This window comes from Barbus barbus (assembly GCF_936440315.1).
Source record: "Barbus barbus genome assembly, chromosome: 12".
Lineage (NCBI taxonomy): Eukaryota > Metazoa > Chordata > Actinopteri > Cypriniformes > Cyprinidae > Barbus > Barbus barbus.
In genome coordinates this window covers 30,347,063-30,365,379 of record NC_136740.1, presented here as the reverse complement: position 1 = coordinate 30,365,379, position 18,317 = coordinate 30,347,063, and the positions used below count along the sequence as shown (strand labels likewise).

The following is an 18,317-nucleotide window of genomic DNA, read 5'->3' as shown; positions in this document are numbered from 1 at the left end:
TAATAACTGCAGACTCACTCAGAGTGATACTTCACCAGCATCCACGACCCCATGACACCTGATAAATTAGCCATCATTAGACAGCTTCTGATGAACTCATCTACTGATAGTTTCAGTCAGGCGAAACTGACTGGATGCACTTTTCTAATGCGACTCATGTTCAATAATGCCCACCAACCATAATTGACACGCTCCAAACTGCAGAGATATTTTAAAATTAGGCATGGTTTGCTATGGCAGGACGTAAACATAAGACTCAAGGGTAATTATTTGTCTGTATTAATGAAGTAACTTTTTGTAAATCCATCAAGGTGAAACAACGATCGTGTTTATTTCTACATTACTTTTGTACAAAAGCATTCATTTGGTTCTTTCTCAGTTGTTGTGAGGTGAGGCGTCAGACAAGTAAATCAGGAAGTGTTCGTCCAGCTGCCGAAACCAAACATTGCTTTAAAGACGCTAAAATGAAAACCAAAAGCAGACTGCCTAGTATATAACAGATTCAATTTCTCATTTGAGTACAATCTTTGATTAAAACGTTCGTAGGCTGAATTATACAGCAGCTCGTTGATAATATGCATCCCCATATGAGGCAGTGATTGATGTATCTCTTTTAATTTGACAGAATGGCTCTTATTATGATTTATATGCTTTAATATGTGATAGAATTAAACATCTGGAAACTAATTAAATGTTTTGCTCAGGCCCTCCAGACTGACATGAACATTCTGCTGCATCCTGTTGTGGTTTTCCCACTAAGTTTTGCCTCCTCAACCTGTCAAGATCGTCAGATAGAAGACACACACAGGTGAACTTTACAGTCGCATGTCCAAATGAGATAAAAGCAACAGTGCTTTATTCGTAGAGCACTTTTGTCACTTAAAATACATTTGAATATGACAAGTTTACCTAAATAATCATTTTGTACCTGATAAACATTTTGAAAAAGCAGTTTTATGTGCATTCAAAATGGAAATGTAAGAAAAATACATCTACAAACCTAAAAAAGATACATCTTTAAGATGAAAAAGCAAATATCAAATAGACGTCTACATGACATTCTTCCTAAATATAAAACATAAGCCTAAACAAATGCAACATGCTATAGATAACATGCAAACATAAATAAATGAACAAATAATAATTTTGACCTGTATGTGTAAACTAGAGGTATTAGTACAAATGCCATTTTCATATAACAAGTAAGTTGTTATATAATGACCAACACCTTATTGTGTTCAAAACCCATGCCGAAGAATAAAAAAAATAAACCAGATAGATGCAAGATGTAATTTTAAGGTTAAGTGCGTAGACACATCCACTTCTACCGTTTTTACAGCATTCCTGTTTAGTTTGAAGCGCTATTTGAAGCTCTTTTATTTGCCTCATTTGCGTGTCTCTTCACGCTACACCCTTGTGTCTCTGCGTCCTGTGTTTTTCCTCCCTCTTGGTTCCGCATGACCTTATTTGGTCTTCCTGTTCCTGTCCTCGTTTGGTGTCATCATTAGTTCATTAGTCTCCGTCTATGTTTGATTATTCCTCACCTGTTTCAGTTCTTCCTCATTTGATTAAGCCTTGTGTTTCTCTGTGTCTTATGTCCGGTATTGTTTGTCTTCACCCTGCTCCATGTACCCATAGGATCTTCAATAAAAGGATTATTTTATGTTCTTCACAACTCCTTGCTCCAAGAGCATTGTGACACCATGTGAATGCAACATTCATTTCTCTCATTCAGATGCATTCACATTTAAACTTTTTTTCTTTGTGTTTGTATTGTGTGGTTTTAAATGGTGTTTCAATATACTGTGTAAGTCACTGAGCAAATATAAAGAAGAAAAGATGCAGTATTTGAACAGCATCAAATAGCACTTGCTTTGATATTTTTGTTGCTGTTATCTAATGCAAATCCATTTTGAAATATGATGTAACTAAATAAATAACTGAAGCAGCTTTAATTTTCTTTACATGCGACTCTCCATAGGTTTACCTTTGGTCGTTGTGATCCCGTTCCAGTTCAGTTCGAGAAGACACCGGTGTTGGTGGCATCAGGGAAAGATGCCGTCTTCACAGTACAGACGGTGTCTGATGTGTCCCTCATCGGATGGACCGATAGTGCAGCGACTACACTGGCCATGTGGGCGAACGGGAGCCCTGTCGTAATATCTGTCCCGCAGTACAGGATCTCTGTCACCGCCACTCAGCTCAAAATCACCAACAGCCAGATCCGTGATTCTGGAAACTACAGCGCCTCGGTCAAACCCTCGCCTACCACTGGACTCGGTGTGAACACCCGTTCAGCGCAGCTCAAGGTGTTTAGTACGATCAAACGATGCTGCATATGTCCACAATGAAGGACAGCTTTTGTGTTGCAGGTCAAATAGACGTGCATTGGTTTCTATGCAATTTGCCAAAAACACTAAAGATTTATGCAAAAATAGAAAAGACAGAAGGGTCAATTTGAAGAAAAAAAAAAAGTCAAAAAAAAAAAAAGTTTAGCAAGTGTTTCAAGCAGTAAGAAAATTGACTGAGCCCAACACAACAAGCAGGTTAATAATAAACGTATTCTTTGTATATTCTGCTCACCCTGTCTTTGTTCTCTTTCTTCAGATGCAGTGAACGGAGTGAGTTTGTCTCTGCCATCTCTGCCGCTGGAAGGTGGGAATGTGTCTCTGAGTTGCAGCTGGTCTGCAGGTTCAGAGGTCAGTGTGGTTGGGGTAAAGGAGGCGCTGCTCTGTCTTCTGACAGCCGCATTATTATCAGAGCTGGATCTCTGCTCGTCAAGCAGGTCAGGAGAGATGATGCAGGAGAATACACATGCACCATCAGCAAACCGCCAAGGCCACCCTCAGCATCTACTGTGAGTCAATAACAATTCATTCCATGTCAGTCATTGCTGCAGAAACTTGCAGAAACTAGTCACCTTTTGGCAGATTTCTCTAATCTGAGTTCTTGCTTTCAAATTGTTGTTTACATGAATTATATATTAAAATACCTGAATTAAATCATAATTAAAAATCCATTATTCCAGAAGTTTCAAGAACTGAATACTTTTCACAGTTCTCACTCTTTATGACCAACGAATTTACACGACTTACACAACAAAGTAGTTTTTTTCACTCACAAATTGCAATTTCTCTTCAAATTCTAGCCAGCAAAGTAGTTGGACATAACTAAAAAAGTACACAAATTATTGAAAAATCATGTTATTTTTATTTATTTAATTAGTTTTATTTATTTTCTTAATCGCACCAAAATATTCCCTCATATTCCACTAAAAATCCCTTATATGTCAAGGTCGGGTTTATTATAGTAAACTAAAGTTAAATCATTAAAAATAATGTTCCTTGCTTAAATAAAAACAGAAATACAAATATAAAAACGCTCTCTCTCTCTCTCTCTCTCTATATATATTTATTAGATAGATAGGTAGATATAAAACTATAGAAAAAAAAAATATATAGACATATTATTAAAAAAAAAGAAAGAAAAATGACAAAAATACTAAACTAAAAATACAAACAGCAAATAAAATATTAATAAACACTATAATAATATTGCAATTATACTAAAATAGCAGGTTTTCACGACTGTGGAAAATAAATAAATAATAATTATTAAAATAATATTATTATATAATATAATAATAATTATATTATTATTAAATAATAATTTTTAAGTTTATTTTTAGCTGTTTTAGCTTATTGTACTGCTTGCTTTGGCATATTTTAAGTAATTTTAAGTTATTAATAAGCCCCTTTGGAAACATACTGAGTTTAATTTCATTAATAAAACCTCAAGTTTATATTCTTTGCACGTCAACCTTGTGTGAAGATTTCTTGCAGTTTGTCGAATAAGAGCATGTTTTATGACAGCAGCATGCGTTCAGAGACACATGACATGAAAAACTAAATGACTAAAGAGCTTGTAATGTTCTGGTTTGCTGAACAAACATAACAATAACATACAAGACATATTTTGGATTAATTTCCGCTCCACGAGTGACTAATTGCAATCTGTATGAGGGACATGACAACAGTGGCTCAACCAATAGTCCAGCCAGTGGCAGATGGAGGAAACCAAAGACTGTTTTTCCAATTCTGTTTGGTAATTTAGTTTTATTGTATTGAGTGTTTTGTTTTGAACTCAAGTGATTCATAATGTGAAGCACTTTTTGCACTATAAATAAAGCATAATTATTAAAATTATTGGATTGTCAAAAATAGACAGTAAGATGGCACCACCTTCTCCTATTGTGTTCTGAATGTAGATTGTTCTGTATAATGTAACCTAAATATCTAAATATTTTACATTTTTGTTGTAGAAATATTGTCATTATTAATAACAATGATGAGTATTATTATTATCATTAATAATATTTTATTCTTAATATTACTGTTAATAATAATTAATATTTCTGTAAAGCTGCATTGAAACAATATTTATTGTAAAATACGCTATACAAATAAACTTTGCATTGATATCAGACTTATTCATGCGTTGTAAATATCTAATCTTTTGTTTGGTGTCCAAAACAAATCAATTAAAAAGAATATAATGAACCAAAAGGATGCATTAATCATACCTTGATACAAGATTGGACAATGGCTGAACAATATAACAAAAAAAAAAAAAATCCCAATAGGCTATTTTATTTTATTTTATTATTATTATTTTTTTACAAATAATTTTAAGTATTTGTATTATATTATAATGATTATAATTATTTTTATTATATATATATATATATATTTTTTTTTACAATTTTTAATTAATTTCATTTAATAATTTTTTTTTTACAAATTGTTATTATTATTATAACTTATTACAACTTTACAGTATGACAAGCCTTTTAGGTTCCTGTAAATTGTCATTAAGCATTTTTATTTGATAATTTAGTTGGTTCCTCAGATGGTCCAGATGCCCCCCAGTTGACTAAGACCACAAGCGAGTGTGTTGGCGGTGGAGATGCTACGGTCGGACAGATGGTTCGTCTCACCTGTACGTCTGCCTCTCTACCTCCTGCCTCCTTCTCATGGGAACTTAACGACCAGCTGGTGACCGGCGGCCAATCAGGGAGTGGCGTGCTGAGTCTACAGATCTTCTCCACCAATCAGAGTGGCCGTTATGCCTGCATTGCACGGAATGACATCACAGGAGGGACATCGAAGCAGCAGATAGACCTGGCCGTTGTGGGTGAGTTAATGGCTCTCTGTGGCACTTGGGTGACGGATGCATCTGTCAGTTCATTCTTCGGTCTGACATTCATTTTCTTGACCGGAGAGGGAGTAAACAACCACAGAATTGATAAATTCATGTGTCACTTCTCTAGAAGAAGTCATAATTTTCATCCGCCTACAATGATTTCCCTTTGCAGGATACTTTCTTCTGTTTGCTGGCTCCATTATTGATGTTTCTGTGATGTGTTTTTTCTTTGGCCTTTATGCCCTGGCTCCATTTCTGTCTGCTGATATTAGTAGCGCTTGTTCATCTAATTCATCAAATGTAAAATATAAAAATCATGTTTACAGGTACTTGTCTCAGCGGAGGCACTGTAGCAGGGATTGTTGTTGCCTGTGTTGTTGCACTCATCATAATTATCATTGTAATTATTTTGCTTCTGCGGCAAAGAAACGGTAGGTCCCTCCTAAATGCTTCAGTTTATTGTTTTGTTTTATGATGGTAAAAGGTCTGACATGATTATATGTTCATATCTGCAGTTGATCGGAGACTCAGAGATACTGTTGGACTTCAGAAGACAAACCAGAATGAAGGAATGACAGTAAGATGGCGCCACCTTCTATTATTGTATTCTGTGTAATACAGAGTAATGCCTCTTAGAGATGGACATTAAAGCAAAAAAAAAATCTAAATATTTTTTTAAATATATATATTTTTTATTTGTATGTAAATATATTATTTATTTGTAATGATGATAATAATAGTTATTTTTTTGTAAAAATAAAAAGATTTATTATTATTATTATTGTTAAAAGTTATCTGTAAAAAATTATTAAAAAGTTGTTGTTTAAAAAAGTATCATTTAAAAAAAAATAGTAAAACAATAGTCTAAAAAGAAAATGAGAAAAAATAAGCAAATTAAGTTAGATTTTATACATGTTGTGTAATGTAGAATAATATCTCTGAAGGCTGGACAATATTTTAAGTAATATAATAAATTTTATTACTAGTACTGATGATGATTAGAAGTAAATTAAACTTTTATTCAAATGTTGTTTGGAAAAATATATCATGTGCATTATATAATATATTAAATGTATATTCATTGCAATAATAATAATAATAATTTTTATACATTATACATTGAATATATTCATATTTTTTCAGTACTATTTTACTGTTTTCAGTACCATTTCATTTTTCTTTTGGATGAACCAATATATCAATACAAAGTAATAATTAGCAACATTTGCTTACAATAAACAATGGCACACAGAGATAAGATGAACATTTTTACAGATGACGTAAACGAATCATCAAGTTCTGAATTGATTCATTAAAATGGACAGTTTCTGAACTTATTCACATCAGTGAATACTTACTGTAAGATGCTATTAAAACATCTTTATACTGACACTCTCATACTCGCTTTTTGCAAGAAAAGAATTACAAAACCAGTCTAATTGCTTTTAGAAAATGTAATAGCCACATAAAAGCGCCTTGCAATCATTGCAAAGTACATGATGATGCCCCAGCCTTAACATCTCTTTCAGTTTATAATAACACATCTTTTCACATGCTCTCTGCAGATTGCAAACAGAGCCTTTGTCAATGGAAACCACCCTGATCCCACATTACACAACTCACAACCACAAAACTTCTCAGCCATTCCCAGCAACAATGGGAACATCAACACAATCTCACAAAACATGCTCAGCAACTCCAACCCACTCCATAATAATGCCCATTGAACACTGATGTATTCCAACACAACTTCAGCACGGTCCCAGACAATGGACATCAAAACAATTCATATCCAAACAATGACCCTCAGAGATCGTTCCCACATCCTGTCCAACACAATCCCAATATTCTCATACAAACGGCCAATTCTCAGCCTGGTGCACTTACGCCTACAGTTCATGTAAACCTCAACACCTTGCCATGACCAGTTTAATAGTTCACAACCTCAAATGGTGCATGTCAACTTGAACACATACCCTCCAGAAACAAATCAGATGGTCCAGCAACATGCAGACCATAGAGAAAGTCAACATACTAACGCCAACCATCAAAATCAATCTCAGAATGGCTTGCTGAACTCTGACCCTTTGAGTTTGAGTAATCAGACACAAACAATGCTCAATAATGCTTCGACAAATGGTTCTCGCCAACTCAACGGCATCATTCAGACTGGATACTCTCACCCTACCAATCAAACCAATGCAAACGTCAAACTGCCGACTCAAGATCATCAGCAGAAGAGCGAACTCAACATTCAATCCCTGTTCAGAACAACAACCAGTTCAATGACTCCAGAACACACCTCCAACAGATGCCTTGGGACTGTTTGCAGGGAACGCCGGCATATCCCAACCCTGAAGTCTATAGTTCAGAAAACAGTGGATCTTCAGATTGGCCACAACGAGATGCACAGAGGGATCGTTCTGCTCAGAGATCCCAGGAAACTCAACCTTTGGGAAGGTTGACCCAAGCTGCTCCTTCTCCCCAAAGAAGAGACCTCCAGAGACCAACTGTGCTCAATCACTCTCAAATGCACCCAAATGTGCAAAGACCATCGATCCAACAGAACTAAGCACACAACCGCAAATCCAATCTCAAATCCAGACGGCAATACCTCAAACCCAAACCTCTCCAGGTCAGAATCCAATCCCCATTGGTCTACCAAGGGGAACGGCCATACCTCAAACACAAACAGGTACCAGACCAAATCAGACCGTGCCTCAGCCATCCATTCCTCTTACTGAGGCTGCACTATGCCATCACACCACCCAGACCGATAACACTTTAACCAACCGGATCCAGCAGACTCAAGCTGCCTTGCAGAACCCTGGACCTTCTCAACCTGTCCAGCAGCTCAACAAAACAGGCCAGATGCCTCCTACTCCACCTCCGGTGCTGCGGCCGGACGAGTTCCAGAAACTTCCACTTGAACGCATGAAGCAGCCACAAACTATCCAGCCTGTGAACCTGCCACGTAGACACAGATCTCCAAACGTGCACAGGCAGATTCGAGCGTTGCATACAAGCCCTCAGCGAATGCCGGGAGTGCATCCCATGCATGCACACCCAACCCAAATGCGACAGGTACGTAACCTGACACTACTTTAAAGGAGTGAAATGCATTCTCCACAACAGATTTTGTTGCTGAAGAAATTTCAACTTAATTTTTAAGTTATACAAATTTCAACTAGAGAAGATTTTTTAAATGAGTTGAAATGTCTTCTGCAGCCAATTTGATTAGATTTAAGAATTGAAAAGAATAGTTCACCTAAAAATGAAAATGTCCTCACCCTCAGTCTATCCAAGGTAAATGAGTTTTTCTTCATGATTTGGAGAAATCATTATATCATTATATCTTAGTATTATATCACTTGCTCATCAATGGATCCTCTGCAGTGAATGGGTGCTGTCAGAATGAGAGTCCAAACAGCTGATAAAAACATCACAATAATCCACAAGTAATCCACACCACACCAGTCCAGCAATTAACATATTGAAAAGTGAAAAGCTGCATGTTTGTAAGAAACAAATCCATCAAGATGTTTTAACTTTAAACTGTTGCTCCGGGCTAAAACATTAGTCCATAATAACGCTTCCTTCAGACAAAAAGTCAATTCCCTGTTGTCTCTCACATCAGAATCCACCAACATATTTGTTTAGAGCTGTTTTAAACTGTTTTGGCTTGTAAACGGTGCTTGATCTGTGCAGATTTCTCTCCTGATTCAGACCAGACCACTTTTTCATTGGAGAAAGCAATATTATGGATAGAGGACTTGTATTTTTGCTGGAAGCAATGGTTTGAAGTAAAAAAAAAAAATCTTGGCTTCACAAGATGTTAATTGATGGATGGGAGTAGTTGAATTGGGTGGAAATTTTTTATAATGCAATATTTATATCCATGCTTTAGTGACGCTTTGTTCCAAAACCCAGTGAGCTGCCTCCTTAGTCAGTAGTTTGAGACGTCAAATCCAAGATGTTCACATAAAATTCAATATAGCTGGCCTGAAATGGTTCCTCTGTGGCAGGGGTGTCAAACTCAGTTCTTGGAGGGCCGCAGCCCTGCAGAGTTTTGTTCCAACCCTGCTCCAACACACAAATCACGTAGTTTTCAAATAAGCCTGAAGGACTTGATTAACTGAATCAGGTGTGTTTAATTAGGGTTGCATCTAAACTCTGCAGGGCTCCGGCCCTCCAGGACCTGAGTTTGACACTTTACACATTACTGTGAAAACACCCTTTAGCTTTTATGGTTAAGAGTGTATATTTATGATTATTAGAATGCCGCATGGTCAGCTCAGCAGCAGGCTAATGTAAAACTAACTCACGCTATTTGTGTTTCACCATTTCCAAATCAGTCGATATGCAAATATGTTAAGGCTCTTTCATATCTCTCATCAAGACTTCCATGTGACACGCACTGCAGACAGCATCACAGAAAAGCAATTTTACAAAGTTGCTAGGTATGAAAATGGGCAATGTATATGGTAAAAAACACATACAGTATTTGAACGTATAGAAGATAATATGTGGTGATTGTTTCATTGCAGAAAGAAAAAAATACAGTTCACAAAGTTTTATTGTCTCTGGATGCTCTTGGTGTTTTAAATTAGGTCAATTGATAACATTAGTTAATGCATTAGCTGACAATGACTGTTTTTACAGCATTTATGTTAAAAATAGATAATTGTTTGTTCATATTAGTGCATTAACTAATGTTACCAGATACAGCTTTTGATTTTAAACGTGTTGACTAAGATAACAGTAAGATTGGTAAAAGCTGTATAATGTACAATAAATGAAACCTTATTGTAAAGTGTTACCAAATAATTTTCTATTCAGATTTTCAGTTTGACTTGACTCTCAAAATTACAGCTACAAGATACATGGAAAATGGCAAACAAGCAGTACAAAGATGTGAAACAAGGATGTGAGAGTGTTAAAAATATATAAATAAATACAGAAATATTTATTTAAAAAAACTGAAAATAAGGTAAATATAAATGCACAAAATTGAGTTTCTTTTATTCTGAATGATTAACTTGAATGCAGAGTTGGACATGCATACTTTTTATACGTCACGCAAATCGTCTGATAATCACTGGCTTTCAAAATCATAAAAAAAAATGTCAGCGAAGGGGTTGAAATTGAACTTTAATCTGGGCCAGCGCTGTCGCAGATGCCGAGTTCAGTTCATTGGTCAACTCGAGTAATGTGAAAGGGCCTTTAGACAACATGATTTATATCAAATGAAGCAGTTTGTTCTTTCTTTTCTCCTCCTCCTCTCCAGCAGGTCGACAGACCCAGTTGTTGAGAAAGTGCAGCGCTCGTCGGCCTCGACACCATTCGCACTGCGAAAAACTTACAAAGCACAATGTCTCTCTGGTGGAAATAAACAAACGCTCAGCCATTCCTCCGGCCCTCGGCTTATTGTGCCGTACAAATCTTTGTATTTTGTCAGAGAGACAGCATTATTGATAAAAAGACTGATCTTTTTGTTTCTCCTGCACAGCTGTCACGTAGGCATGTGAAAGCCGCGGCTGTTGGACAGGACACAGTGTGAATTTCATCCGTCGGAACAATGCTGCTCTGGGATTTTCTTGCGCTCAAGTGTCTGAAAATAAAACACAATGCAGTGTTTTTCCACAGACAGGAAGACTTGAACAAAATCCAAATGAATTAGGATGGCAGGCAGAGCTGAACTACTAAATGATAAATAATGGACTGCCGCTGTTTGTCCTCTCACAACTATTTATTCAGCTTTCTGCTCACAGATGCTTCTTGTAGCGCCGCTCAATTAGTGCGATCCGCTACGGTGCTTTTGTGGATGGATTGCACATTTGAGTATGAAGGAGACCCACCTAACGGACGCGTAATTAATTAAGCTCTTTAATTTTTATGTTAATGATGTGGAAAATGCTAATGAGTTTAAGTAAAATAGGTTGTTGACAGGCCTAGCAAAAAATATGATGAAAAGCAACTGTTTGGTCAGATGGTGTATGTCATGTACTTTGGAGTTTTTTTTACAAATAAATTCTCCTAATTTGCATCGCTTTGTTCTTCATTACATATTTAATACTAGATTTCTCAAAGTTAGACACCAATTTGCAACTGAAGTAATGGAGCACTACTGAATTCGTAGAAGAAGAAACTTCCCTCTTTGACTTAATTGCAAGCACAGATTAAATTAATATCAGTTCAGTGTGCATGTGTTTATACACATGCATTGTACAAAAAGGTGTTCCTTGCTGTTGGGGAAATAAATTGACTTCCTTCAGTAAATGAAAAATGTCTCGCTGCTTTCCTGTTTTGTCATCGTAGGTGCAGCATGTGTCAAAGTGACATAATGAGAAAAAGACTCGAGGAGTGTCATTATCACTTCTGATTCTGTGGTGCGGACGGATTTATTAAGGTATACAATATTTTGCTACTACTATTTTTTATTTTTTCTGATAGTGATGATTTCTTTGAAGACTAATGCTTTAAACCTGTTTCAGTTTTGATCAGAAAATTTTCTCTGATCTATAAGCAACAGAGTAAACATTTAAATTTAAATAATTATATATTCCTAAAATCAAATATATAAATATGGGTTCCTCATACGAGATAATATGCATTTTAATATTAACAGAAAAAAGAAACTAAGCATGAAATGCTAAAATTATTTTGAATTTTTTGCAAGAGTGAAACATTAATTAAATATATTTGTACATTTACATACCTAATAATGAAATTGTTCTGAAACATAGATGTTGGTAGTTAACACTGCATGCATATATATATATATATATATATATATATATATAATTCTGCCATACATTTATTTAAGTTTTGAGAAGTGTTTTTTTTTTTTTACATTATCGCTTGCATTGCTGGAATTTCCCTTTAACTAGTTTCACATCTCGCATTCATATATACACACATAGACCGTATAGGTACAGCTGAATTTGTATTGTATAAATTTATTTTGAGTATTAATATTTTTTTAGTAGCTTGTAGTAATTGTAAGTACTCTATCAAAAGGATGACTCGGTTGTTGCATATACCCTAACGGTCTGAAAAAAGTAAAACCTAATCATGCATTCTGACCTCTGCATGTGCATTGCGGAATGATTTTTTTTCTCAGTAATAACACCTGATCCTGTGACAAGTTTCTACATGCATTTCCTGAGATTCAATACCATATATTTAGAATTGATCTAAGCCTATTCTAGACATACTGCATTCTTTTTTTATTATTCCAAGGATACAGTAGATGCATATTTAACACAATTGTTTGGTTTAGTCAGTCCCATCTGTATTGAACTGTTGTATTGCCATTAATAAGTGACCTACTTTTCAGTAATATGACTCTTTACTACCCTAAAGCTCCATTGTGTGGTCAAGATACTGGATTAGATACCAGTGCCTGAGAGGAAAATGACATTAATGAGAATAACTCCTCGTCAAACAATATTTCACTGATGCTAAAGACGGTAAAACCATTGCTTGCCAGTTTTTAGTATTGAGTTGATTATCAACTTCCTGTTGTGTATAAATGATGTTTTTGTTTTCTTTCATAAGAGACAAGGGTTGACAGAACTTCAACATGCATCAGTTAAACACACATCTAAATGAGACACTTTGAATTCTGGAGTATTGCATGTATTGCTCTTGCTTGAGAGCCATCAGATATTGACTCGCATTTAGCTCAGATGAGTAACATATCTTTACCAAACATTTGTTTGTAAGGTTTGCAATGAGTATTTTGTGTGCCACCACCACATTTAAAATGACCAGACCTGGCAGATATCAGTGCAAAATGATCAGAAATCATCAACGTCAAGAAAGAATACTCTGAAATCAGTTAACACACCTGTAAGATGTAAGCTATGGATGCCCAGAGAGAAAAAAAAGGCCATCCTTTGGTAAATCATAATTATTACATAAAAAGATTAAATTAACCTAAGTTATATATTGAAATTATGACATTCTCCTCCGGTTTCACAGACATGGTTTAAGGCTAGTCCCAGACTAAAATGCATGTCTGAGCTGTCTCAACTGAAAATATCTTAAAATATGCCAGTTCCATTGTTCTGTCTCAAGATGCACACGTCACGTTTTCTTCTTAGGCATTTTTTATAAAAGCTGCTTAAATATCTTAATTTAACTGTGGCCTAGTCCTGGTTTAAGCTAAGCCCCGTCTGTGAAACTGGGCCTCTAAGTATTAATTATTATAGCATGACTAATTACATTATATCAAACATTTTGATTGTCATATTATGACTCACAAAATTTCAGCTTTTTATCTCATGACTTTTGTCATAATTATGACTTAATCTCATAATTGTGACATCAATTTATGTCACCATTTTGTGTTTTTCTTCTCATAATTCTGACTTTTTTCATAATTTTGACTTACTGTAGGAAGTCATCATTTCGAGATTGTCTCATAAGTGACATGTCACAATTATGACATCTCATAATTTTGTATTTCAGAATTCTACCTTTTTATCTCATAATTGACTTTTTATGTTTTTATGACATTTCTTTGAACTCTCAATCAAATTTGTTATTTTTTATCTTACAATTTACTTATGTCAATATATCTCATGACTTAGTATGTCATTATTTTGACTTTTTCCATTATAATTTACTTTTTATTTCATACTTGTGACATTTTAGGTCATAACTTCAACTTTTATCGTAATGACTTTTATCTCATAATTACAACTTAGTATGTCAAAAATGTGACTTTTTATCTCTTTCACAAATCAAATAGATTTTTTGACTTTTGAATCTTATGTTATCTCATATTCAAAGCATTTTTTTTTTATTTGCAGGAAATTGACTTCTATAGTAAACAGCATGAAATTTGACATTAAAAACTTGCATTTTCTCATTTTCTCTCTTTCCTTGCAGAGCGTTCACTGCATCTAGTGACGATGGCGTGGACGGTGGCTCTGAGTAACCTGGTGTTAGCGGTCTATGGATTCACACTGATCACAGGCCTTCCCGCCAACATCTTGGCTTTCTACACCTTCTTGCAGAAGATCCGCCAGCGCTCCACCCCGATAGACGTGCTGTTATTCAGTTTAACCATCTCTGACCTGATCTTCCTCTTTTTCCTGCCGTTTCGCATGGTGGAGGCGGCCAACATGAAATGGACGCTGCCTTACTTCATCTGTCCGCTGTCAGGATTCATCTTCTACTCGGTCATCGCCAACAGCGTCCTTCACCTGACGGCCATCAGCGTGGAGCGCTACCTGGGTGTGGCTTTCCCCATTAAATACAAGCTCAAACGCAAACCCCAAAATGCATTGATAGCCAGCATCATATTCTGGGTGGTTTCAATGGCGCACTGCAGTATCGTCTACGTCATGCAATACCACAACTATTTAAACCCCAACATCACTGATCCATCCAAACGTAACACCTGTTATGAAGAATTCACTGATGAACAACTCAAGATCCTCCTGCCGTTTCGACTGGAGCTTTCTGTTGTCTTCTTCTGCATCCCTTTCCTCATCTGCTGCTTCTGCTACATCCAGTGCATCCGCATACTTTCCCGACTATCCAATGTCAACGTCAAGAAGCGGTATAGAGCCATTGGGATGGCGTTGGGCACACTTCTAGTCTTCGTTATCTGTTTCATGCCCTTCAACATCTCACACGTGGACGGATTCGTAACTGGCCACAGCTCTGAATGGAGACAACATGCTTTACTCACCAGCACGTTGAATGCATGTCTCGACCCTTTCATATTCTACTTCTCTTCTTCCGCACTCAGAGGGACTTTCAGGAAGGTGTTGCAGGGGCTGGCGAGGCATTTGCTCTTTCCTCGCTGCCGCTCAGCTCTCTGCTGCCCTTTATTTAACTGTGGGAAACCAGACGAACGAACGCAGAGCTCTGATGACAGCATCCGCTAACATTTCAAGCCAGTCTCTGCACCGATTGATCTGCCAGAATTTGCATCATCAATGCATATCATTCCATCCAAAGCCAATTATTATAATTCCGATGCACCACCATGACCTAATGCTTTATGGCTAGACAGAAGAAGAGCAGCATAGAAATGGTTCCAGAATAAAAATCAAGCATGATTGCGTGACAATTTTACCTCAATCTTTGCAGCAGCCAAATGAAACGAAATGAAGAGCTTGAGTGAACAAATGACAGTGCAAAAAGCAATTGCATCTGAACTGTACATCTAACATTTGAACTAATACACGGCTTTCACTAACAGCAATGCTATAAATATACATGTAATCAAACAACGACTTTGTAAAACAAATTTTCTTTGCTACTAATATTTTAATAAAAAATCTCATACAAATTATCCATCCGCACTTTATTCCTCCGTCCTGAACTACTCACCCATTATGCATGAATGCTGTTTATTTTCTACACAGCACTTGATATGCACTGCTTGTTCTTAACCTGCCATCTTTTTAGACAGACCAACACAAACCTGTTCCTGTGCTGTCACTTCCTGTTCCTGGTACAACATTTGGCGGTACAGGTTGGATTTTGAGTCATTTATTTTATCCATTTTATCAGTTCTGTTTACAATGGCTAATAATTAATCTAATTTATCACATATAATCTGAATACTTGGTGTCACTGTAGCAGATTTTGAACAGTTGCATCTTGTTTCCTAACTCAGTTATCAGAATTTATTATCTCTCTGTCTATTATTACACTTGAATGTCACAGTTTTGTTATTCACCTGGAAACTACACTGTGTCTGTGTCTACTTTTTTAGTGCAGGTAGGAGGACGGTTGAGCTGCATGTGGCGCAGTTGCATTTACTGCTCAAATGATTGGCTCAAACAGGTATGTTTTTCCATAAGCAAAGATGGCAGGATGCACGTTGCGTTCTTACAACTCTGCATTTGCTAGTCAAGCCACTGCCATTAAGATGAACGGAAATGCTAACAAATAGATGTGCATTCTTTAAATAAACAAGTTCAAAGATTGTACAGCTTTGCTTAAATGCTTTTTTGTGCATTGCATTGCATGGGAGTTTGCATTCTTCAGTGCATTGCCATCACACCCTGCAAGTTTACTAGGTAACGGCCATAAACATCCCATCTACTTATTGCTGCTACTGTATTATTCTGAGCAATGCTGTCAACTTGAAACGTGAGTTTGTCTTCTCTGCCCTACTTCTACTTCAGCAAAAGCTGCATCTCTTTTTAGCCTTGCGACAGCATCTATAAAGAGCTTCTCTATCTCTCCTGTGGCAGAGGCGTCTGAAACAACACACACTTTCCTGTTGCGTGATACAGGGGGAATTCAGGTAAAGTTGGACACTTTCTGATAATTTTTCATTGGCTTTTATATGTTCCAGAGGCATAAAAATAAAGATCATGATAAAATTCTCCCCTGCACGATACAGATAAAAAGGCAATATTAAACTTGAATGCTTCCTCAAACACACATCACACATCAAATTCCAGGAGTGACTCTGCCAGCATATGCATCATCTGGAAACTGGAGACATGCAGTTCATTTAAATGCATTTCACTTTAGATGTAATAAAATGCTAAATTTAACACTTAAACTTATTTGATTTCATTGTTCTGTACAACACAAAGATTTAAAAATCTCTGTTTTAGTCTATACTTGGAAACTGTTGTCTGGATGTTGTTAAAATATATTTTGTGTTCCATAGAAGATAGAAGGTCATATATTTGGAAAGACATGAAGGCGAGTAAATCTTGACAGAATTTATATTTTTAGGTGAACTATACCTTTAAGAGCAAATGTACATGGTCTTACCTGGTAGGTGACTCAATATAGTACAGAATTATTCAAAATGAAACAAAAATGTCCTTATAATCAGCCACAGCTATACATTTTCAAATATAAAGACCCAATTACTGTGAAAATTTTATATTAAAAACGTAAAATATTGTGGAAATATTTTTTTAATTGTTTCTATAATTGTTTATTTATTGTAATATATTTTTTATTTATTTTAATCAAAATGTGCATTTATTTATTTTTTAATCATATTTTAAATCATTTATTTATTTACAGTTTTTTTTCTCTTTTTTATATTAAACAAGGCCATAAGATGGTGCTATATATGAGTCATTGTGGGGAAAAAAACACTTTAAATTAACCACACAGATCAGATACATTTTGAAAGTCTGCAAACCTGTATTCAGACCAATAGAGATTTTAAAATATTTTTTTTTTATGTTAAAACCACAAACATGTCTCATTGCAGCAGTATAAGTGTGATAACACTATGTGCTCAGCTCTGTTTAAATGCTCAGTGTGTTATCTACTCATCACCAGATGAAGGAAATAACGGTTTTGTTTTAAGTAAATGGAAAGAACTAAGGAAACATTAGGTGAAGTTTCTAAGAGTGGTGCTTCCCCTAGCAAAATGTACCGTCAATATGCTGGGGTGGTTTATTGATTGACAACTGTTAAGTGTTTATTAGACAAATATTTATAACAAGGTGTTGCGGTTGTGTTGCTAGGACCGTTCTGAGTGGTTGCTAAGGTGTTGCTAAGCAGTTGCTATGGTGTTATGAGTGTTTGTTAACATGTAGTGGTGCTAGGGTGTTTTGGGTGGTGCAGTATTGTAAATGCTGTTATAGTAAACAGAGTGTTATTGTGCCTTGGTGTGGAGGGCAATGTAGCTATTCTTATAATTATCTTTATATTATCGCTCTTGGTGTGAACAGACACCATGGATTTTTTTTGTCATTTTTAATTGTAAAGATCCGTTTACTTCAAGGTCAGTAACTGTTATGATAGTTTAACATTTAATTTCAAAGAAAAGCAGAGTTAACACTACAGCTATAGAGATAAAACGATAACCTCAAAGAGGAACGATTCACTGGGAAAACAATAATTGCCGCCATATTGAAGGGTCGTTCCAAACCAAGGTGCTAAAAACGGGCCACTTCAAAGGGCCCTTCGGAATGAAGGATTTCGAAGCTGATGGACACTTCGGGCCCCCATGATTCTTTGCTCTGATTCTTTCCATAATGACGGGATGATGACGCAGAAGGGCACTTCAACAAACGGTTGTTTGGTCCCCTAAACTGTTTGTTGGTCCTTATTTTGAGCAAAGTAATAGCAGATTTTTATTCTGTCTTTAGTTGTACAAAGCGCTT

At 36.0% G+C, this 18,317-nt stretch overlaps 1 protein-coding gene across 1 annotated transcript; it reads left to right on the top strand.

Annotated features, from left to right (window-relative positions):
• The first annotated feature begins 11,560 nt into the window (after positions 1–11,560).
• LOC306877871 (free fatty acid receptor 3-like) lies at positions 11,561–15,509 on the top strand. The gene is made up of 2 exons (XM_079429883.1): positions 11,561–11,611; positions 14,101–15,509. The coding sequence occupies exon 2, from the start codon at positions 14,124–14,126 to the stop codon at positions 15,105–15,107; it is 984 nt and encodes a 327-aa protein (XP_079286009.1). The 5' UTR covers positions 11,561–11,611; positions 14,101–14,123; the 3' UTR covers positions 15,108–15,509.
• Positions 15,510–18,317: the final 2,808 nt, after the last annotated feature.